The sequence below is a fragment of the Squalius cephalus genome (assembly GCF_949319135.1).
Source record: "Squalius cephalus genome assembly, chromosome: 15".
Lineage (NCBI taxonomy): Eukaryota > Metazoa > Chordata > Actinopteri > Cypriniformes > Leuciscidae > Squalius > Squalius cephalus.
The window spans coordinates 9,360,890-9,385,528 of record NC_137136.1 but is presented as its reverse complement, the minus strand read 5'-3'; the positions used below and the strand labels follow the sequence as shown (position 1 = coordinate 9,385,528).

The following is a 24,639-nucleotide window of genomic DNA, read 5'->3' as shown; positions in this document are numbered from 1 at the left end:
AACAGACAGAATCTGTGCAATGTTTTCTTCTTTCTCTGATATACCCAGGATAACGCATCTAATTAATTTAACATTGTGACTCATATCATTAAACCTTTAAATCACTCAGTTCTCACTGTTGAATATTAAAAAGATGGTGATATCACGATGCTGAAGTGTAAAACAAATGCACGGTATGTGTATAGTTTAGTTATTTTAAGGCGCTTCCAGCACCAATGCAGTTTTATATATGTAACATCAGCATCGACTGCATGGCTCATGGATTATCTAGGCATGAAGCCAGCAAAGACAGTGAAATATGCTGATATCTGAGGTCTGAAATGAGTTCATATGAGCCCCATCAATCAATCCCATCATACTGCATATAAGAGCCTCCTTTTTTTGGAAGTGCAGTGCGTTTACAGTTTCTGCTGCTGTATGGATGCTGTGTGTCCGCGTCACACAGGAGTGCTCTGGGAATCTTTATCACACTTTGGATATTGTAGCCCCGGAGATACGTAATTATCCGAAGTCTTCGCGCTGCGTAATGTGATTGCCATCTCCTAAAAGCCACTTCAGCTTCTGTGGGAATTAAAGGAATAGTTCATCCACAAATGAAAACCGTGTCCTCATTTACTTACCCTCATGTCATTCCAAAGTCAAACCACATGACTGACTGACTTCCGCTGAACACAAAAGGAGACCTTTTGCAGGAATGAAGTCTTCTTCACTGTGACTGATCTAATCACTAATCATATGACTGTTAGTTCTACTGTGTTAAGCACTTTTTGGGTATGTCTAGTATGTGATGTGTATACATAGATATACATGGTTTTTGACCTGAGCATCCTTAGTCTGCACTTTTCTTCACTTCTGAGACCATTACATAAAACATTTCCATCACAAAAGTGAATAAGAACTTAAAGGACTTAATGCACTGTAGAAGTCGTAAACAATATTTCAGACTTTATGTGAGGTAAAACACCAAAACTTAAGTCATTATTCAGTGACATCCACCCTATCTCTCAATAGCTCATAGTTCAGGAGAAGTATGATCCACAAATTCATTTTTAATTTGAATCGACTCATTTGTGATTTGATGACAAGCTTATAATCAATTAAGTCATAAAAAAGTCATTTTAAGATTAAAAAAAAAAAAGATCAAATTTAAAAATCAGAAAAAAGATCCGCACACAGAAATTGGCCAAAAAGCTCACAAGATTTTATTGTCCAGAGGCCACAAATAAATTGCAAAAGGTGCGCAAACCTTTTTCGTGTTAAGCCCTTCATCAGTGTCATGTGTTTCCAAGCATACACCTGCAGTCATTTACAAACTTATTACCGTAATCAATGTAATATACAATTTTCTAATACTGAATAAGACACAAACAGGTATCAATCATCCCCCAAGGTTGTTTTCCCGAGGCTAAATCAAGATACATCTTAGCCATAACTAACACATTGTTTAGATTTGTCTATCATATTTAATCATATTACACCCTTGAATGGAGACTCTCTGTCTCGGTCATACATTCAGTCACATTAACTTTTGTCAGGTCATATACAAGGACATACACATACGTATATTCATAAGGGTGTGTATCAACACTACATGCATCTGATTATCATCATATTTCTAAGATCCTATGAATATAAGAAAATGCAAACATAGAACATAATTCAATTTCTTCCACATGACCATTATCATAAATCAGAGAACCGTGAACATGCGAATATGTTGGTAAGTTATTGAAAAACCGTATCTTTAAATCTTAGGCGGTATTTCAAGTAAAAATTTGAGATCAAAAGTGTTTCGCCTGACAAAAAATATTGGGAATCCCTGATTTATATGATGCTTTTGCCTTCTTTTTGGCGCTTAAAATTTCCCTATTAATTGTAATCAAAAAGAGTGAATAATACAATATTCAGAAGGTCTTGTTTTGTGTTTCACAGATAAATAAAAATCATACAGGTTTGAAACGACATGAGGGTGAGGATCTTCACTTTTGGGTGAACTATCCCTTTAATATTTACAACTGTCCTTTCATATACATTATGTCCAGATATTTTATTTGTATTTAAAACAGTCCCGTTTTGTTGATCAAATTAGTTGCCCAGAACTAACTGCTGTATAACATTTATAATGCATTGACCTTGACCTTTAAAATTAGATTTTGTGGTTATCCTACTTTCTTATTAAAGTAGACTCATCAGAATGTGCGATTACTTATTCTACATGAGTTTGAGATAATTTAATTATTTTTGATAGACAGGGCCATGAGTCGATGGAGTAGCTACCCTCCCAATGAGAATCGCCTGGCCGGTAGTTCAGCCATACCAGTTTAAAATTCACAGGGATTCCTCAAGGATATCGAGGGAACACAACAAATGATTAGCCAAGCGATTTATTCAGCAGCCGCCCCAGTGATTCTTCTTGTCTGAATGCAGAAACAGCAAGACATGCTGTAAAACAACAGTGCCGCCCGAGAGGTTATAAATCTTGGCTGCGTTCGGGATTGGAGCGACGGGACTTCTGCTGGCCAAATGCCAACGCTTTCTTCTGAGTCTTTTAATTGACAAATATGTACCTTTGCGTGTTTAAATACCTGCAGATTATGTTTGCTCTGATGTAAATGAAACATAAAACAATCTCTCGTGGCAGATTGCCTATTGTTTTCTTTATTAGAATGGTTGTACTTCTTCATAATATCCAGTAGAGGAAGGCAGAGTGCAGAAAAGATTGCTGTGATTGAAGATTGCAAGTGAACCGCAGAGGAAAGCAGTCACGACTAGCGGTCACGGCTGAATAAAGCTGTCTGGGAAGGAAGTGTGTAGGTTTGTGTAATGTACACAGAGCGTTTAACTGGTTCTTTTTTTAAGACAACATTTTTATTGGATTTTTGGGACTTCTGGGATTGAAATGAGGCTGTCAGCAGTCTCAACTCAGAAAGGAGAGAGAGAGGGAGAGATTTCAGTGTTGTCTGTCTGTTCATGGTCTGACAGCTCTCTCTTCTGTGCTGTCAGAGGAAAATAACGCCGGCAAAACTGCAGGGAACAGAAAAACAAAAACGAGCTTTGAGACATGGCCCATCAAGCATGCAGATCCCAGATGTTTGACAGGAGAGGCAGCGGTGCAGATCTTTGTCAAGATTCAAATTGGTGTGTGTATGGGTGTTTGGTGTCTCTCGGGTGAGCTGTGTGTGTGTGTGTGTGTGTGTGTGTGTGTGTGTGTGTGTGTGTGTGTGTGTGTGAGTAAAAGGCAAACATCTGTCCTCGTCACTGTTGGGGCAGAAAGGTAACGCTCTCAGGAACACAACAGGGAGGGTTTGAATTTGTGTTCTTGGAAATGGTCAGACTCAGTTCACCAGACGTACTGGGCCACAGCTAAGACAGGCGTTAGTGTGGATTGAATCATGACTAAGTTATCGATTTGGTTCATATTTTGATTCCAGTAGTTCTGATTTACAAGAATGCAGACATTCAAGATCCATTAATGACGTTTTTGTAGTTAAAGGGGTGATGAACTGAGAAATCAAATTTTCCTTGAGCTTTTGACATAGGTCATCATACAATAAGAATATCCTTGTTAGTCCAATAAAAGCTTTTATTGACACCAGGCACAGCGAACGAGTGGGAATCTATGACATCAAAGGGTGTCAAACACCACCTCCGCAGAAGATCAACGCCTACTTCAACACTGCCTGTTTAGCCCCACCCACCGATTCACGCATTATATGAAACTCATTATAATATGCAAAACGGTTATCCAGTCATAGCAGTGGGCATGCTACATCCAAGTCTTCAATGCGGCACGCCCATAAAAACCAAGTGTTTCAGTATCTAGGTTCAAAATCAGGGTAGAAAATAGCCTATTACTTATTCATTTTGATGTTTTTGAATGTAAAAACCAAGCGAACGTCATAAGTTGACCTCAGACAACAATATAAAAAATAAAAAAAGTCAGTTCATGACCTCTTTAAACTCCCACAAGCACTAGCTATTATTAGTGTTTGTTCTTTTTTTTTTCTTTTTTTTTTTCTTTTTTTTGTAACCCTTTACAATAAGGTCTCATTTGTTAACATTAGTTAATGCTTCAGCTAACATGAATTATCAATGAGCATTAATTTTTTTTTACAATTAATTTTTTTTATTAATCTTTGTTTATGTTCGTGTTAGTTACAGTTTTGATTTAAAAAATGTAATCGTAAAAATGCTGTAGAAGTATTGTTCATTCTTAGTTCATGTTAACTGTAGATTACTATTGTTAATAAACAAAACCTTATTGTAAAGTGTTGCCATTTTTAATATCTAAATGATCTTTTAATAATTCACTTGATTGAGTACATTTTCTTGTTATATATTTTACTAAATTTGGCAATAATTAATCACTAAAAAATGAGGCACTAAATTAAATTATCATTATTATTTTATATAATACCATAAAAAAATATTGTAAAGTAAAATAATATTTTAAAATTTGAAAAGTAAAATGTACCTTGTAGTTTACTTTGTTTTTAAAAAGATTATTATTATTTTATCAATGTAATGTAAAATAATATTGTAATACTATTTTACATTTTTAAATATTTATCATTATTGTTATTGTTGTTATTATTATTTTATCCGTGTAAAATAATATTGTAATAATATTTTAAAATGTAAAAGGTAACATTTAGTTTGTAGATTTATAGCCCTGGTTTCACAGAGAAAGCTTAAGCCTAGTCATGCATGTCTGTCTGTGAAACCAGGCCATAAATTATTACTATTATCCTTCAATTTAATGCTACTAGTGTATATATAGATTTTTGGATAAGATTGGAATGGTGAATTCAAATGGTTTGACTTCTGTGTTAGCATTTGTGTTGTTCATGATCATTGTGCTCACCCCTGCGATCTGTTTGTTTCTACAGTCAGTTGTACTGCTATTTTAATTCAACATGGTAGAGTTGATTAAAGGCTCTTTGTCTGAGCAGCGTGGTTTCATCCTGTTCTCAGTGCGTAGGCACTCACGTTAACCGTGTCCCTGAAGACAACGTGCTGCCGCTGATTATTAATTCATGAAGGTGGTGCTGTTTTAAAACACTGCGTTCCCACAACCCTGTGCAGTTTTCTCAAGAGCTCTAACATGATGTCAGGTCACCTGACCAAAGTCAGCTGATTTTTATCATCGGGCCCTGAAAAGGAAGGTTTTCACGAACAGTGTCTCCTATAAGTGGTTATTTTATCATTTAAAGTCTTAGCATTTTCACAGGTGTCTCCCAACGCTTTTGAACCCTGTATTTCATCGAGTGTATAAGAGAGCTAATTGGATTCTGTATAAAAAAGCATCTCTGTATGCTAAGCCGAAGCCTGGAGCCAGAGCTGTGCTTGGGTTGTGTTTGTGAACTCTTTTTTTTTCTGCTGTATATTAAATGCATAGCATAGTATAATCTGAGATCATACCAATGTGAAGTCTATAGTCCACACTTAATCCTCTGACTAGGGATTTTCTCATTTTCTCTTTCCTCTGTTGCTCATCACACACTGAGGTTGTGCTGATTCTAGGATTTCAGGCTTAAGATCATAAATATAACCTTTTTTGGCTGACTTTTATTATTATTTAATGATATGAAAATTGATAATGTCAGTCATGATTTGATTGCACTCTCAAGAGTTGAGACATTTTTAGAGAAAATTGAATTGTATGTAAATAGACCTATTTTCTTTTTCTGAGATTATATGTGGGCATCATATAAAAAGGTATTTTTACTATATAGCATACTACTGTTGAACCGCTTACCGTTAAACGGTTTCAAAGATTTCACATAATATTTTTCAAATAAATAGTAGGCAGAATGCAGTTTATACTGTGCAATATTTGCAGTATTCTAGTATTCCATTGTGAACATAGTCCCGCATACACACACTAGGTTCAGGAGGTCCCTGTGGAGTCATGTGCGGATCAGACCATGTCATGGGGATTAAACACATCATCTGAAATTACACTGAACACATCACAATCTGAAACATACTGTACTAACATCATGACGAACACTGGGTTTCATTTACTGGGACACTTGAATTTATACGTTACCATTCAAAAGTTTGAGGTCAGTGAATCTTTTTTTTGTTTGTTTTGTTTTTTGAAAGAAATAAATTATTTCATTCAGCAAGGATGCATTAAAGTAGTCAAAAAATTACAGTAAAGACCTTTCTGTCATGTCAACTCTGAGAGATTGTCATGGTAATGGTAATAGAAATTGGTAATGGTAATGTATTTGTTCTTGGCGGAATAGATCTGCTACGCTGCTGCAGAGCAAGTGCTGAGATTTGTTACTGCCAAACCCTTCACAGACATTGCTGTGAGCATGTAAGACATGCTGCTGTAGCTGCACATGTAACATACATGAATTAACCCCCATAGCAGATCTATACAGGTGGAGCTGGGGAAGGTGGAGGGTTTCTAGAAGTGTGCTGCAGACTGCTAACAGCAACACTACCAGTATTTGAATGTTGAGCCACAGCTCATTGGTCGCTGATGCAACTGCAACCAATCAGCTGCGCTATGACGATGTGATCGCTACCAAATGAGTTAAGGACCTATCAGCCTGCGCCATCTAAAGTTTAATGCCAGAGCTTGGTATTTATAATGTTACAAAATTTCTATTTAAAATAATTGCTGTTCTTTTTAACCATCTATCCATCAAATAGTCATGAAAAAAATGTATCATGGTTTCCATAAACATATTAATCAGCAGAAACGTTTTCAACTTGGATATTAAGAAATGTTTCTTGAGCACCAAATCAGCATATTAGATAGATTTCTGAAGGAACATGAGACACTGAAGACTGGAGTAATGATGCTGAAAAATTCAGCTTTGCTATCACATGAATCTATCGAAATGTTTAAAAAAGAAAAAAAGTTTTACAGTACATCCCCCATGTGTCACATTTTATTTATTTATTGGAGACTTGTAAATGTTCAGGTTAGTGCAGGTGTAGTATTGACACAGTAACTAAAGGGGATGTTTGATGACTGCAGGTAGAACTGGAATGACTGGACACACTAAGTATACCTGCACTTTGAAAAGTTCAGTTTTAATCATTTGTCTTTAGTCAGACTGAAATTGTAGTGAATTTTTCCAGCATGTTAAGCTAACTACACTTGTCCTCAACATTGTGTGCATGCTCTGAGAAACAGATGTGATGCATCATAATGGGGGCGGGGCAGAGGTGAAATTGGTGTAAATGCACTATGTAAGTGAATCTATTGGGATTGCCTCTGACAATATGGGGGTCTCGATTTTAATCTTCTTACCAGTCATGATTTCCATCTATTCTCTGCAATGTCTCTATTCTCCATCCTGAGCAAACAAACTCATGAAGTTCAGCTGTAGTTCAAGAGACCTGTGGTGTGGAAGCAGCGTGAGAGAGAGAGAGAGAGAGAGAGAGAGAGAGAGCGAGAGAGAGAGAGAGAGAGTGTGTGTGTGTGTGTAGGTTGGCAAAGTGGGAGGGAGCAGCGCTTCCTTAGCTCAGGGACAGCTGGGCAGCGAGATAAGAGTGTCAGAGTTAGTGAGAGATCGTGAAAGAGAGAGATTTGTCGAGACCACCACAGTGAAACTGTGAGATGAACACCCAAGAACCTATACCTGATCCAGCTCTGAAATGAATGTAAGTTTGAGTTCATTTGAATCATTAGGGCAGCATGTTTATCCTGTTGGCGAGAGAGAGCAATCCCTTTGGATTGCTGGGAGTGAGGAAAGTTGGAAACTTCATTCAATGTTGTAATGTTTTCATATTAGTCCTATTGTTGTGCCAGTTTTTAGCCAATGCAAAAGACTGATGAAGGAAAATATCCTTGCTCAGAGTCAGAGGTTTCTCTTAGCTCAGGAGACAAAATGGTGTTCTTTAGATATGATTTATGCATGTATAAAGATAAATTTAGGAAACAATTGTCTTAAGGACAGTTTGATGAGAAATACTTGAGTTTATATTGAAATCTCTGGCTTTTGATCACTGACTTTAGTATATGGTACATTAAGATCTCTTCTGAAACTTTAAAGGTGACGCGTGAGATTCCTCCATTTTCTTTCCAATCTCGTTGTTTTCCAGAAGAAACATCAAAGTACTTTTCCTTGCTTTTTCCTTTCATTTCGCTGCATCTTTAAAATCTCTGCATATCTAATTAGCTTTCATTTGATTTGCATAAACAGCTTCTGCATCCAACTTTTGGCTAGTTACTGTAGCTACCAAACAGTCCAACAAAACAAAACCCCCCAACTGAACCTCCACAGAGAAAGGAGGACACAAATGAATAGTTTCGAGTGTCCTTGACATGATCCTTTGCCTACAAGGACAGTGGGATATAAACAGAGCTGATTGAACAACATGCCAGCATGGAACATTGTAGTTAGTATTGATGATGCATTGTGTGTATAGATTTGTGGTCAGGCTGGATGTGTGGCCTTGCATGTGACCTCATTCGCATGTGTTTATTTAATCATATATGTGATGTCGTAGAGGGAAGGAGAAAGTGCTCTGCTCTTGTTCTATGAAATATTCAGCTGCAGCTCGAAATGAGGGCGTTCCATCCTGCACAATGAGCTCCCGTACTTTTTTCCGGGAACACAATATTCCCTTTTTACCATTATTAGAGAATGCAGAAGGAAAGAGAAAAAGAAGAAAAAAAAAGATGATAAATGGTTTGCAAGAGAATCTAATAAAATCTAGCCATAACGCCACGGGCAATGGTATGTGCCCAGTCGTAAGTGTTACCTCGGGGATTACGGCTAGCCCACAAAACCCTACTGTTTTACTTTACAGTCTAACCATATCGTAACCCATTTAGATCCCATCTGCTGCCCCTAAAGTTACTTACATTTGTGTGTGCCTTGGAAAGGAAAAAAAGAGTGATCCACTGAGAGAGCATCATGTGATCTGCTTCGCTCATCTTTCAACACTATCTACGTAGAGCCCTTAGAGGAAGGGGCTTTTTATGCACTTCCCATGATGCTTTGGGGCAGGCGCTTCTGGAACACTTCTTTACATTATGCATTAGGAACAATGTAAGGGTTTGCAGGGGTTACCAACTTCATTAGCCAACCAAGACTGTATAAAAATGCACAGTTGCCTTGCAACCAAAGAGCATCTGTCATTTGGAGAGAGAGAAAATACATTTTTGATATAATCATGTTTTTTTTCCAACAATTTTCCATGTACATTTACAATTTACCTGTGAGTAAATGTGGTTGTCAATTCCAAAAAACTTACAGTGTGAACTTACGGTATCCTTTTTGACTTCTATGTCATAATTTACCATTATTTGAATTTTATTTTGTGGTGGATATGTGCTTTCATAGCATGCCACAGATGTGGTGCCCTGAAATAAGGCTTAACAATTTTATTTAATGGTAAATCACAAGTGATCTTTGTACAGTAACATTTGTAAATTGTCCTGTGTGTGATTTGCAGAACTCCAGCCCAGAATCGGTGGACTCCAGCGAGGAGATCACAGACACAGAAGATAATGAGGAGGAAGACCTCGGAGTCTTGGATGACCAGAGGAGCATCATCCTTCATCTGCTGTCTCAACTCAAATTGGGCATGGACCTCACACGGGTATACACACACACACACACACACACACATTGGGTAACTTGGGTTTTCATGTTTTCTTGGAACTTTTCATTTACATAATGATTGTTATACTGTACAAACTGTATATTCTGTCCCCTTACACTAACCTTACCCAATCACAGAAAACTTTTTGCATTTTTACATTTTCAACAAACTTAATTTAGTATGATTTATAAGCAGTTTTTCTCATGGGGGAAAAATGCCCACACAAGGACAAGGATTTCAGATATTGTCATCTTTGTGGGGACAATTTGTCCCCATAATGTAGGGTTTACCAGGCCACACACACACTTCCTGTCTCACCCAAACTGATTATCAAGTTAATGGTACTGAAAGAATTCGGCCATTCCGTACTTGTATACATCATTCTTCCTTTTCTCATACAAACAGGAACCACTCAAGACTATTTATCTGTTCTCAATCTCAGGGAACAAATTATGGGGTTTCCAGCTTTTTATGATTTGGAAATTTTGACAAAAACCCACACTTTGTGCCATAAACACAGATATTTGGAATGTTTTGGAATACACAATGAATTTTTTTTAATTATTGTGTCCACGTGCCCATTGTTCACTTAGTCGTTTAGTCCTGTGTATATACAGTATATATGTACAACCCTGTTTAGCTCAGTCTCTTGTTGGTTCTTGTTGACACTATGTGTGGTTTTCTCTTCTGTGTATTTGTATGATCCCCTGAGTATTTTGGTTTATTATTAAAAGACTAATTCTTGGAATTTGAATTTGTCCTACGTTGGATTGAACCACGCTGTTACAGTGCAATGCTACGTACAAGGAATATTAACATAATCGTAGCTCAGGGGAAATTCAGTTTCATAATTATACTTTACGTAATCAGTTAACAGGATACTTTATCTGATTTGATGATCCTATTCGTCCTCGTGATTAGGAATCAAATGGACCGATTCAAGCGTGTCGAGAGGTGTCATGATATTATTATTCTAATTACTGTTCATCAGCCTCAGGAATGTCTCAGTGTTGGTTTTGATATATGTTTCTCTCTCTACTACCTACAGAGGTGTCTTTGTTTAGTCTCTCTGATATAAACATTTCCTTCTGGGCTTGTGTTTATAGTTCAGCAGGATTTGAGCAGTCATTTGGATGGCTCAGATGATGAAGTTCAGCGATGTGTGTGTATTGTAGGCCTCAGGGGAAAGGGACAGAGCATTAATCCATGGAGTCAGAATCTGTATTACAAAGACAAGCATACAGTTATTATATTATCTTTGAGGACCAGTAATAGCTACGCGCTTACACTGACATCACATCACATTGCATAGTTTAATAATATAAAATAATATTTTAGCAATATTACAATAATAATATGCTCTTTTGTAATATCGGCGTAGATGTGAGTGTCATGCGTAACCAAAGCCAAGCTGATAAAACAGCACGATTGCAAGTATGATTATGTTTTTATACACAAGTAAAAACAGGAAATTTGTATTGAGTAAATTTAGGCACAATATTGCCAGTTGCTTTGTCTGTTTTGGCCCCACCAACAAAAACAGCTCAGGGCAATTTCACAGCTTAGCCATTGTGTGACATAGTAGGGGTGGTTCATTCCTGAATGAGTCTGCATTTTGAAATGGTTGAGTGAATAATTCAGTGACTTGCTCAATAAGACAGTGGCTGAGTCCGAAATCACATACTCTCTTGAGTAGGTACTTGTTTTGAATAAGTAATTACTTCACGACCGCTAAAAAAGTATGTTCTATATAGTATGAGTGTGTGTAGTATGAATGTAATCTGGACGTACTACATTCACCATGTTGTCATTATCATGTGACCTACCAGCATCAGTTATCATTTCACTGCCATTTATAAATCCTCTCCCGTGGCCTCATGAATATTAAAGTGTCCATCGTATGCAGTAGGTCATCGGGTACTTTTTGCCTACTTTTTTATGAGTACTGTGATTTCGGACTTCTTTTGTTACATACTGTTTTTCACCTACTATATAGTAGGTTAGTATGCGATTTTGGATGCAGCCAGACACTTGTTTCATTCCTGAAAGAATCCATGTTTGGGGATATTTAATTTAATTAATCAATCAACAATACTATTGATCAGCATTACCAAACGTGGACGTTTTACACTAGAAACAAACACTGATGTACTATTTTATTTAATACTGTGAAGCTGCTTTGATACAATCTGTATTGTGAAAAGCGCTATATAAATAAAGTTGACTTGACTTGACTTTTTGAGCAAATCGGTTGAATGACGGATCATAAAAAAAAACATTCACTCATAAAAACAGTCACTTATCACCACCTACTCATGAAATTATGTAAACTACAGAAAGACCCACCAGTGCACAGTGGAACGTACAGAGTGATACAAATAATATAAACGTATTCATTTTGTGATTCATTTGATACAAAATGGGCTGCATTCAGCAATATCCGTGAAATCTTTTTTCACTCACATTCAAATACCATCAAAACTGTCTACAGATTGGTCAGATAATGTAGGCCTGTATCTTTTGTTCTTAGGTGGTGCTGCCCACGTTTATCCTAGAGAAGCGCTCCCTTTTGGAGATGTACGCCAACTTCATGGCCCACCCGGATGTGTTTTTGGCCATCACGTCTGGAGCGACGCCAGAGGAACGCATGATCCGGTTTGTGGAATACTACCTGACCGCTTTCCACGAGGGTCGTAAAGGTGCTGTGGCCAAGAAGCCTTACAACCCCATTCTGGGGGAGAGCTTCCACTGCACATGGGACGTACCGCGAGATAAGGTTCGGCCCCTCAGGACTACCAGCTCAAGCCCAGCACCTGCGGCTGCTCATTCCACCCAGACCACCTCCAATGATGGGTTAGGATCTTACCGGCTACGCTTTGTGGCTGAACAGGTGTCCCACCACCCCCCGGTCTCCGGATTTTACTGCGAGTGCAAAGAGCGCCGGACATGCGTCAACACCCATGTTTGGACAAAAAGCAAGTTCATGGGCATGTCCATAGGAGTGTCAATGTTAGGAGAAGGTGAGTTTGAGTCTCTTTTAACTCTTTCCCCGCTATGGACTACTTGCACAACTACTTCCGCGTTCTACTTAGTACATATCGGGAGTTTCCGGTTAGAGCGTTCAGAGCGCCTACATACATGAGAATGCAGATTATCACTACGTTTTATGGCTGCCAATTGACAGAAATTTCCGGCTTTCCTTGTTTTCACTGTTATATGGTGGGGGTCGCTATTAAACATCTGAGAGTACTGAATCTCCTGATCAAAACACATGCGAAGAAGATACAGAATGAAGCGATATCATATGTAATCATAAGCATATGTAAAATAACACGATCATCTACACTGAACAGCATATACATCGAAACAGCCTAATATTACTGAATGAAATGTCGACCCAGCAAGAGGTATAGGACTGTGAAGCTTTGCGGGTGTTGATGGACTCGATCTACTCCATCCATGAATTGAAACCCTTTTTCAATTTTAATGTGCTTTTTGGTATGACAAATATTTCACATAAGTATGCACAATATTTTAGTACCATATAGATACCAATTAAAAAAATTTATTTACTGGTATCAGTAGATATTGGATATTTAATTGTTTGTAGTCATTTCCCCCTAATATTACATTTAGTTTTTTTCATGCTTCACATTATGTTGCGATCAGTGTTAATTTATCATTTATATAATATTATTGTTTTTGTTAATATTTTATTTTTATATTTTCTGTTTTCATTTTTTTTTTTTTATATTTATATAATATGTCTTGTTTTTATTAAGTTTCATTATAGTACTTCAACTTAAACTAAACTTTAAAATGAGAAATGTTGTTGCATTTTTCTTTTGTTTGTAGTTAAAAAAAAAAAAAAAACTATTTAGACAAAATAGGATATTTTTAGTATTGGTAATTTACTGTTGATCAACCATAACATGAAAATAATTATATAGTCTTATAGCTATCGACCAGTGTTAACGTCTTAATAAATACGCATAAAATCAAAATTGTGCGAAACAAAATACATTCATTTATTACAAAAATTATACAGTGTAATTCACAACAAATGATAAAAGAGACAATGTACTGTGCAAAGTGACAAAGCACAGCCAATCAAAATGTGTTTGCTTAATATACAGCTAAGTAGAGTAGGATTTTTGGACCAATGAGATTGTACAGGGCCACATATTGCAATGAGAATTCAGTGAATTCAGTTCATCCAGTTCTCAAGATCCATCCATAAGATCTTACTACGAGGCTTTGTTTTCATACTTACCAAAACATTTCTAGAAAAAAGAAATGCTAATATACTTTCTTAGAAGCATTTATTAATTCATAAAGTTGTGTTTTGTTTATGGCGATCATTTGTCTGCTGGGATCATTGAGTTTTGTTCATTACTGTTTGATTAAAGCCTGAGGGTTAGCTCATTCAGGCAGAACTGTTTTTCCTCCGTCGCCTCAGATGTGTGTCTAAAGAGCATACTGTTTCCAGATCAGCTGATCTGCCTCAGGGCCTGTGATATTTACTGGTGCTTATATCACAACTCCATCTGTCTGCAGGAACAACAACAGAAATGCACTGCTGTTTGAAAAACTCTCCCCTTGATGTGTCACTTCACTCACTCACTTGATGCTTCGCTCGAGCTGCCAGCAAAGGGAACATTTTCAGGCATTGTTCCTAAAGATTCTGCCTTCATTTAGTTAATATACCTTGTTTTGGCCAGGTCCTTCATTGAGAATGAAATCCCATTCACGTTGTGCCAAAATGGCAGATGAAGCCAGATAAACGTCATTTATAAATACTCTTGTTTTTGAAAAAAAGTATCTTATGCTCACTATAGATGTTTATTTGATCAAAGATAGAATTATTTTCTATTTTCTATTTGAATATGTTTTATAATGCAGTTTATTCCTGTGATGGCAAAGCTGAATTTCCAGCATCATTACTCCAGTCTTCAGTGTCACATGATCCTTCAGAATCATTCTATGCTGATTTGCTGCTCAAGAAACTTTTCTTATTATGATCAATGTTGAAAACAGTTGTGCTGCTTAATTTTCTTTGATGAATAGTACATTCAAAAGAACAGCATTTAATTGAACCTAAGCATGTTCTCAATACTCTCGAACTGAGAGTTCAATGAAGTGGAGGATCATGCAGGATGAAGGTAGCATTTGGTGAGCTTAACCAGTTAGGACTCTTCTGTAATCAGGACAACATTAATTACTTATAAGACGGCTTGCACTAATCCCCTAGAGTAATGTACACAGTGTTAATTGGAGCAGCAGGAATTTTAGAGGAATTTACACAAATTATGTCATTTACTCACCTTTTTATTCTTCATCATCTATCAAACACAAAACAGATATTTTTAAGAATCTTAATCTTATTTGTATTTATATACGTTTTCTGAAGTCATGTGATGAAGAACAGATCAAGCTGTTATTCACTGATAATCTGTTCCTCTGTTAACCCTAAAACTGACACCAGATCATTAAGTCACAGAGCTGTTTGTAAGTGATTCAGTCTGATTTCATTTCTCAGTAAATCATTGTCTATTTTGAAATTTTCATTGAAAAGAACTGGCTCAAAAACAATAATTCATTGATCACTGAGATACTGTTATAGTTTTTATTCGTATATTTTCCATTTTAATTTTTATTATTATTATTTACAGTACAATCTGTACAGTTTTTATGCATTTTTATTTCACTTTTAATTTGAATTATTTTAGTACATCAAGTTAAACTAATTGAAAATGTTTCCTTGGCAACAAGCTAAATGAAATAAGTTTAATTGTTTTATTTTATTTCCGTTAACTTTTAAATGGTTTTTAGGGTTTTAGTTTTAGTTAACTACAATAACGCTGACATGAAGATTTTCTGGTAACACTTTACTTTAAACTCTCATTTGTACACATTACTTAATGCTTAGCTAACATTAACTAACAATGAACAATATATTTATTTAAATCATTTATTATCTTTGTTAATGTTAATTAGTTAGTTAGTAAAAATGTCATTGTTTATTTTTTGTTCATACTAGTTACCAGTGCATTAACGAATGTTAACAAAATAATACAACTTTTGATTTAAACCCTCTGGTGCTCTTCATCAGGCAGTCAAAAATGAATTGAATTTTAATAAAAAAAAAAAAAATCAATTAAATGAATGTACTCTTAGTTTGATAATGTTTTTTTATTTAATATTTTGTATTTTAGGGGATTTTATGGTACTAACTTATATTTATGCAGTAATGCATTTATTCACTTTTTGAGCATAGACCTAAAAATGAAATTTCCAACTTAAACTGTCATAAATCTTGAATGTTTTGGTGCACGTACTTGTTTTGGTCTCTTTTTAAGGATGACAGATTATTGCTGAAGTGAAAAAAGTTGTATAAAAATTGAAATTAAAAAAGTTATAGAACTTCTGTTATTATTATGAAAAATGCCTTTTGACCTTGATTTATCAGGACCTTTTCGAATCATATCCATGTTTTTTTTTTGTTTTTTTGTGTGAGTTCACATAGCAGGTGCCAAAACCTTTACCAAGTTTCGTATCATTCCTATGAAGCAAAAAAAATGAACAAAAAAACAAAACGCAAAATTTTTCATTCAAAAATGACCGAAGAGCACCAGAGAGTTAAAATGTATTAGTACACGTTGAAATGAACTTTGTCTTAGATCAGGGGTTTTTAAAGTCAAAGACAGTGGGCTTCCCTTCTAACATATACACGATACCCCCCCACCACCCCCCACCCCAATTAAACTGCATAGTATGAACTGCACTGGATGAATTACATATACACAATGGATTCTTAATAAAGCTATGAAAGACATTCACTTTCCTTATGCATGGATCCAATATAATTATAATTTCCCCAACTGTTTACTTTCACTTTAGACATAACTGACTGTGTTTACATGAATACTCACCAAAACGGGCATTTTGAAACAAGTGGAACCCATTGTCAAATAGCCTTCCAGGTTCGCCTACAAACTGACATCATGACTGAATTAAGGATGCTTGAACACCCTTAACACAGTGAATGTCCCTCCTGCAAATCAGCCATGTCGGCTCAATCAGATGTAGTTTCCTCATGCGCCAGCACAGATGAATTCATCTGTCCTCTACTGGGATCATCAGAGAAGCTCTGGTCTCCGCATTATCACAAGGAACTGGGCCGAAACACGCTTGACCCTTCTGGAGCAGGGAGCCGAACTGCACCCGCCCCCCCTTCAGCTCTCTTGTCTCTGGGAAACAGATGTGCTGTTGTCAGACCTGGCTGAAAGCCCACAGAGATTTTGCCACTAGACAGCTGTCCATTATGTAACCAGAATAAAAAATAGGCCAGGCCCGCTGAGAGAGCTGCTGCAAACAAAAGTGTTCAGATTTTACCTGAGTTATACAGATAGACACAAGTCATAATTTTAATGAATAACTTCCAATTGTAGTTCGAGGTTTGCATTATAATATAGTGTATTTAAATCTAAGTACACTATAAAAAAAAATCTGTCATCCTGATGACTGGTAAATCAGAACAGGTCAAAACGCATGACACTGGACTATACAGAAGGATTATAGTGGATATGAATTCAAGAAGGAATGCTAATACTTCGCTAATATAATTTGTAACAACTTCTAATACGCTCAGTGGTTTCAACTAGTTTTGCTTCAGGACTTGCTATAAACACCTGCGGAGCGCTGGGATCAACGTTAATCAGAATTCTGTTTGCTTTGTATGGAGTTGAGCTGGAACCATTCTAAGAGTCTGTGAACCGAGTGTGACCTGTGTTTTTACGTTAGGAGTCCTACATCTCTTGGAGCATGACGAGGAGTACGTGTTCACGCTGCCCTCTGCTTACGCTCGCTCCATCCTCACAGTGCCCTGGGTGGAGCTGGGTGGGAAAGTTTCCATCGGCTGCGCCAAAAGCGGATACTCTGCCACCGTCACATTCCACACCAAACCCTTCTATGGAGGGAAAGTTCACAGGTGAGAGTCAAGAAGCTCATTTTATTTGAGATCGGGTAAAACATGCATGTATTTTGCTGATGGTAAGATTTGGATTATTTACTTATTATTTGTACTTTTTTACTATTTACTTTTATTCCCAGTGTGTGAACAGCTTGTTGCGAAACTTAAAAAAACGAGACCTTCCCCAACTTCCTGGGTTGTCTACAAAAGCCTGAAGGCTGATTTTTATGTGAAGGACTCAGGACGTTTTTGTCTTGATAATAAAAAGGATGACATTTACACGCTACATCCCCTCTTCCTTCAGTGGCTCATGAAATGAATGCATGTACAATGTTCAGGATACTTAAAGAGCTATTCTGTAATGTCAATGTGTCATACAAAGAAAAGGGATTCATTCAAACTATAGTCTCAAATAGCCAGATCTATAGTCTCAAATATACTTTATAATCAAACTATCATTTTAATGACCTCATCTGTCGACATAATATGTTGTGCAAACATATCCACAGGCAAGAAGTTGCTGGCTGCAGTTCACTTATTGGCCACTGGTGTTGCTAAAAACAATGGTTTCTGAATTCTACATATAGCCCCTTTAACTTATTTTCTCTTTTTCTTCAACAGAGTCACAGGTGAGGTAAAACACAATCCCACCGGTACCATCGTATGCAAGGCTCAGGGGGAGTGGAACGGGACCCTGGAGTTCACTTACAGCAGTGGAGAGACCAAAGTGATTGACACATCCAAACTGCCAGTCATTAAGAAAAAGATCCGCCCACTGGAGAAACAGGCCCAGTATGAATCGAGGTGAGATTTTATCACAAACTTCGTTTCAATAGTGACAATGAGGGTATTTATGGGAGATTTCATGTTTTTCCAGAATTGTATTTTATTTAAATAATTTTTTTTTTTTTTTTTTTTTTGCAATTACATTTTGAGCCACTAGTAATGCAGAAATCACAAAAAACTATTTTAAAAGTGGTCTTTTTCTTTCTTTGTTGCAGCCGTAGTCTATCTGATTTCACACATGCACATTAAATGTTGATTCATGGTGCTCATGTATACAACACGTTTTTCAGTCTGGGTCGTCCCCCTACTAACCCTAAAACTAGTTTTTTTTTTCTCAAAATGGCCAAAATGATCTGATTATCACACTTGCCAAAGTTCAAAATGGACAATATATTTATATAAACAGTTGTGTGTTTTTATTTAGAGTTAGCATGTTCTATTCATTTTGCAGAAGTCTATTAACTTCAAATGGAAGCATAGTGAAACCTTTCTCCTAGGGAAGAGAGTTACTCAGGCAGTGCAAATAAATAGCGAGTGTGAAAGATCAGAACTCGGTGATCCAGATAATGCCACGGTGGATGAGCATCTCTCATTTTAGAGCATTTTAGCTAAATCCTGCCCCTCTAGAGCTCTTATACGATACTCGTGACCCTCATGCACTGCTCTGGCCCTGAGGGAGCTGGAGGATTCACTTAATAAACTCTAATGCTGCTTATTGGCTTATTGTAGAGGAGAGATCCAGCCAGACAGGACAGAGCCCCATCAGAGTAGTCTAATGCTCTCAGCCTGGTGGTACCACAGCCACGTAATGCAATCAAAAGAAGATATAGCGGCAGAGAGGTTCTTCTGAAGTAGCGCTAGTAGTTGCAAAAAGTGTGGATCCATTGATCCTTGAAAGGTTTGGGATCAAATTTAATAAAAGTTTTGTCTGATTCATCATCTGAGGTTGATTTTCTTATCCTAATCAATATGGCTAGACGCATCACCCTTGACTAAACAGCAACGTTTTGTAGCTTATATATATATATATATATATATACATATATGTTCATATTTTTGTTCATATTTCAAAATGAACAAAAATGGCCGAGTTGATAATATAGATTTTAAAATATATGTACAAAAATATTTAATTTGGCTATTTTTTAAAATAATTTAAATCTAAATATATTTACAATATATTGTCCAAAATATATTTTAGACAATAAATTGCTTTGAATTTTGGCAAAATTAATTTTTGTTCAAGATTGAAAACTGTATTTATTTTTTCTTTTAAACTCTTTCCCCGCCATTGACATAATTTTCCGTCGTTTATGACGCAACTCTTCCCCGCCATTGACCAAAACTCGGTAGGGGGCGCTATTATGCATCTTCTGAAAGAGGACAGAATCTCCGCATCAAAACACAGGTGTGATAAAAGCATTCCTTATGTTAAATAACGTGATCATCAAATTAAACTGCATATAAATCAAAACTTTGATGGACTCGATCTACTCCATCTATGTGTTGAGCATCATTCTGAATCTGATCCGGACGTAGTCTTTGACAAAAACGCGATTTTCTCAGCATTTTGTTCAAAATGTTCCTTTATTTATTTATTTTTACTTACCCACATTCAAGTGTTGATAAAAAAAGAATGCATGAAGCTTGAATAAAATGTTTCAATTAGATTTTTTTTCCTAAAGCCATGCTGTTAACAACATTTAGCATATAATTGAAATACATATTAACCAGAAAAAATGTCATATGGGGCAACCGCAAAAAAGTTTGCAGGTGCAATTTAGGAGCAAATTTATCTGAAGTATATTATTCCACAACAATATACAAGCATGAAAAAAGTATCAGCCTGTGGTATTATCCTGACTTGTGGCAATGATTGACAGACGGCTGTGGCAGCATGTGACCGCGGCGCTGAAGGCCGGGGACATCGACGCGGCCACTGAACGCAAACACCAGCTGGAGGAGAAACAGAGAAGAGAAGGGAAGCAGAGAACAGCCAGCAGCACCACCTGGAAACCCAAGTACTTTATCAAAGAGGTGAGGCTTCCTAATTCTGCATCAAAAACCTGATGAGGACTTGCAGCCTCAAAGCCTTCATTTGTCCATACAAGTCCCACCATACAAGTCATTTTTAATTGACTAGTCAGTACTTTTACTAGTCAGCTAATTGGTCTTAAAGGGTTAGTTCACCCAAAAATGGAAATTATCATTCACCCTCAAGCCATCCTAGGTGTATATGACTTTCAGCCAAACACAATCAGAGTTATATTACAAAATATCCTGGCTCTTCCAAGCTTTATAATGGAAGTGAATAGAGTTTTTGAAGCTCCAAAAAGCGCATCCATCCATCATAAAAGTAATCCATACGGGTCCAGTGGGTTAATAAAGGCCTTCTGAAACGAAGCGATGGGTTTTTGTACTTTATAACTTTATAAACTATAATCACTGGCTTCCGGTAACGGCCATACGTGAACACCGGTCACGAATTAGAAGTCTAAAATGGGAATTTTTAAAGAGAATTGTGGGAGGAGCTTGCGTTTGTTGCCCAGCCCAATTTGGCGTCTACTCTCACATAAGCTTACGCTACTCCTACATCCTACGTCATGCGTCGGGTCAGAGGTCACTCTTCCACCGGCACTAGGCCGTTACCACAACCCAGTGATAATATTTAAGTTATAAATATGGATACATTTCTAACAAAAACGTATCGCTTCGCTTCATACGGCCGTTATTAACCCCCTGGAGCCACACTGATTACTTTTATGATGGATGGATGCACTTTTTTGGGCTTCAAAATCCTTGTTACCATTCACTCCCATTATAAAGCTTGGAAGAGCCAGGTTATTTTTGAATATAACTCTGATTGTGTTTGGCTGAAAGAAGAAAGTCATACACACCTAGTAGGGGGGGTTAATTATAGGATCATTTTTTCATTTTTGGGTGAACTAATCCTTTAAGGAAGCCCTTTATAATTAGGCTGGTTTCAGTTCACCAGACCCTGAACGGATTAGTTTCTTAGGAGGTGGTTACATAAGACATGTTCATATGTTCAAAAACAGCTGAATACAAGATCTCCTCAGGATTTTGAAAAAATTGAAGGAAACTCTATAAAACTACAGTACTGTTCATACTTTTGGGGTTGGCTTTTCACTTATATTTCATACTTGATGATGATAATTAAATTCAGTGAACAACTGATTTTTCTTTTTTACGCTCATTAAAAATGATTTTGAAAATGTTTTTGAAAGATGTCTTTTATGCTCACCAAGGCTGCATTTATTTACTCCAGTCTTCAGTGTCACATGATTCTTCAGAAATCATTCTCATTTGCTGATTTGCTGCTCAAGAAACAGCTGTGCCTTTTTTAAAGTACAGCATTTATTTGAAATATTCTTTGGTAACAATGTAAAAGTCTTTGTCCCTTTTGATCAATTCAATGTATCCTTGCTGAATAAAGAGTGTTTAAAAAACTCTTACTGAAGCCACATTTTAAATGGTAGTGTGTAATTGTGAGCCATACTTAAATGTCATGATTTAAAAGGGGGCTCAGAAGCACCCTCAATCCAGCATTTTACATTGTCACCATGTTTGGGACGGGGCCGAATATTATTAATTTCCCTTCACGTCCCACCTGTTTTGATTAGCTCCAGAGTCATGCAGGATATTGGTTCTCATATCAGATCTAGCATGTCTAACATTTGATTCTGTCCTTGAATTTTCCGCAGGGGGAAGGATGGGTGTACCACAATCCTCTATGGAAGACGAAGTGATGAAGAAAAGCTGGAGCCACATGATTCTGGTCCGTCACAGCCCCCCCTCCCCCTCCCCCCGCCCCCCGCCCCACAGATGGGAGTGGCCATGTAAACGAGGGGCTGGTCAACCAATGGGACTCAAGCCGCAGGGAAAGACATTGATCCTTTTCTCCAACTTGTCGTACGGAGAATGAAAGGTGCCAAAAACAAAAAAGACTCAAGGGTGGTTAAAATACCTCAAAAGCCCCTCCGGACGGTGAAGATTTGGATGTGGAGGCCTGAATTGTGTGACCTTGTGCAATATCTTTATATTTGAATATTACTTCTGGTAATCAATACTACAGTAAAGTGAATTTTCACACAGAAGAGATGTAGCATCTGTATCAGAGAGTATAACACAAATAACCGATAGCTATTATTTTAGAACAACCATAGAGTATTCTGGTTATTTGAGACCAGTGAGCACAGAGCGGCTATAGTATGTGAGGAGTATGTATTCATGTTCAAGAGACCTCACCCCTCATGTTCTTATGTATTATTTGAATGACTGAATCAATCTTACCATTCGATGACAGTATTGTGCTTCAGTCGAGAAGAAAGAATAAAATGGATATTTGAAGGAATGGATTTTAAAATCACGTGCAAATGTATTTTTTCTTTCATGATTTAGCAAGGTCAGTGATATGCATGCGTTTCAGTCACTTATCTGAACTATTAATTAAATGCTGATTAAAAGTTAAAAGTTGATTTCTAAAAAGCTGCTCTTCAGAAATTTGACTTTTTGACAATTTAATTTCTTCTCAAAATACACTATTTTGTGAACATGCAAGTGTTTATTAACTTAAATGTGCAAATTAACTTAACATATCAGGAGTTTCCAAGTAAAGGTAATGGGATATAGTGAAGACCTAGTGTTTCACAGCAATATTTCATCTCATACATGCTTTTCTCCTCAAATTTAGAAGCATCACAAATTTATTTACATGGCCATTCGATATTGTGAATAAAGCTATACGGTATGACACACAGTTGGATGTTTTTAGAAAAGAAAATTCAATAGAGTAAAAAGAAGAATTAGGGAGAATCAATTAATAATTAATAATTTACTGCCATTGTGTGAATAATATGTAATTCATAATAAAGTAGCCTAACTATAATCTGATTGAGCATTTTAGGAAGTAATATGATGTAATATTACAAGTACTCAATTTTTGGAATCTGATTGTATTCAGTTTCTACCCAGCACCGATTCTGTGACAGAAAAGAGAAAACTATTAGTTGTTTCAATAGGATGTGAAATGAGGCCTATTTTTCACAAATAGTCATTGAAAGGATGTATAATAATAATAACAGTGCAACAAATTTAAGCTACATTAAGCATTTTGAATAGGTACAAGCTATTTTGGGACCAAATGTCGGTTATTGAAGCCTACTTTTCCCATAATGACAAGTATTTGCTTGATACTTGAGCAATGGTTGTGGGGTTGATCATTCAAAATCATGGCAAGGTGGGATACAGACATTTGTTGTGTTTAAAATTAGCTACTGTTCATGCTTTGTTACATAATATATTATTATTCATAAAATGAACCAAGTTCTTACAAAAAAAAAAAAAAATGCCTTGAATGCTTAAAAAAGTAATTGGACCCCAACGGGTTTACAGCTTTCATGGAAAGCACAACAATGTAATAAACGGCAGTTCAACTGATTTGATTTTGCACATCTTAATCATGCACATCATCTAAATAAGGTAAAGTCAACCACATCCAGTTATGTAACTTGCTCCTTTTTGTGACTTCCATAATAGGCCTAGTGTCTCAACTGAATGAAGATGTGTGTCTTTGAGGGTCTGACTGAGACAGGCATGCAGAGCTTATCTCTGTCTGTGCAAGTGAACATAAGAGGGCATTGAGTTTTGATCAAAACACTCCATTAGCACAGATTCAACGCAGTACAGTGATTCTACTGTAAACCTCAGAGATGAGATGACATTCCCCAAACACTGTTTCAAATAAAGAAACTTCTGACAAAGTTAAGTGTACACACTTCAGATGTGTAGATACTAGATAGTAAGCAAAGGCCAACAGCCAGCTAGACATTTAAATAGCTATGTAACCGACATATTTACACATCAGGAATATAAAAACTGGTAGAAAATGTTATTAAAGTAGAGTTCATATATTAAGATTTCATATGAAAACCAATTCAACGTTATCTCAGCTACATCTGAAAGAGAAATCAACGGGGTAAACAAAGACGATGCAAAGGTTTACGGTTTGCCTAGTTAGTGTCGTCAACTTAAAATCATGAAATAGGCATTTTTTTCCGTTCCTGGATGAACATATTCGCTTGAGACTGCTATAATGACGCAATTTTCCAGAGTGATAGTCACATGACATGTACAGCTCATGTGATTCGCATAAGTTGTCCTGAAGGCGGCGGATACTTGACCACCTCCTTGGTGTGATGTGCTAGAGCTGCCACCTAGTGGACACTTGTAGAGCAGCACCAATGCAGGACAGAAGGACTTGAGCAGTTTTTTAAAATTGG

The 24,639-nt window shown here is 36.7% G+C and overlaps 1 protein-coding gene across 2 annotated transcripts in view; it reads left to right on the top strand.

Annotated features, from left to right (window-relative positions):
- The window catches only part of osbpl10b (oxysterol binding protein-like 10b), a 47,437-nt gene extending 24,978 nt beyond the window's left edge, over positions 1-22,459 (top strand). For both annotated transcript variants that reach the window (XM_079894128.1, XM_079894127.1), the window contains 6 exons: positions 9,430-9,576; positions 12,110-12,599; positions 17,383-17,569; positions 18,173-18,355; positions 20,221-20,374; positions 22,063-22,459. In XM_079894128.1, coding sequence (XP_079750254.1) covers positions 9,430-9,576; positions 12,110-12,599; positions 17,383-17,569; positions 18,173-18,355; positions 20,221-20,374; positions 22,063-22,107 — 1,206 coding nt within the window. In that variant the 3' untranslated portion in view covers positions 22,108-22,459. The remainder of the gene's footprint in view (positions 1-9,429; positions 9,577-12,109; positions 12,600-17,382; positions 17,570-18,172; positions 18,356-20,220; positions 20,375-22,062) is intronic.
- The last annotated feature ends 2,180 nt before the right edge of the window (positions 22,460-24,639 follow it).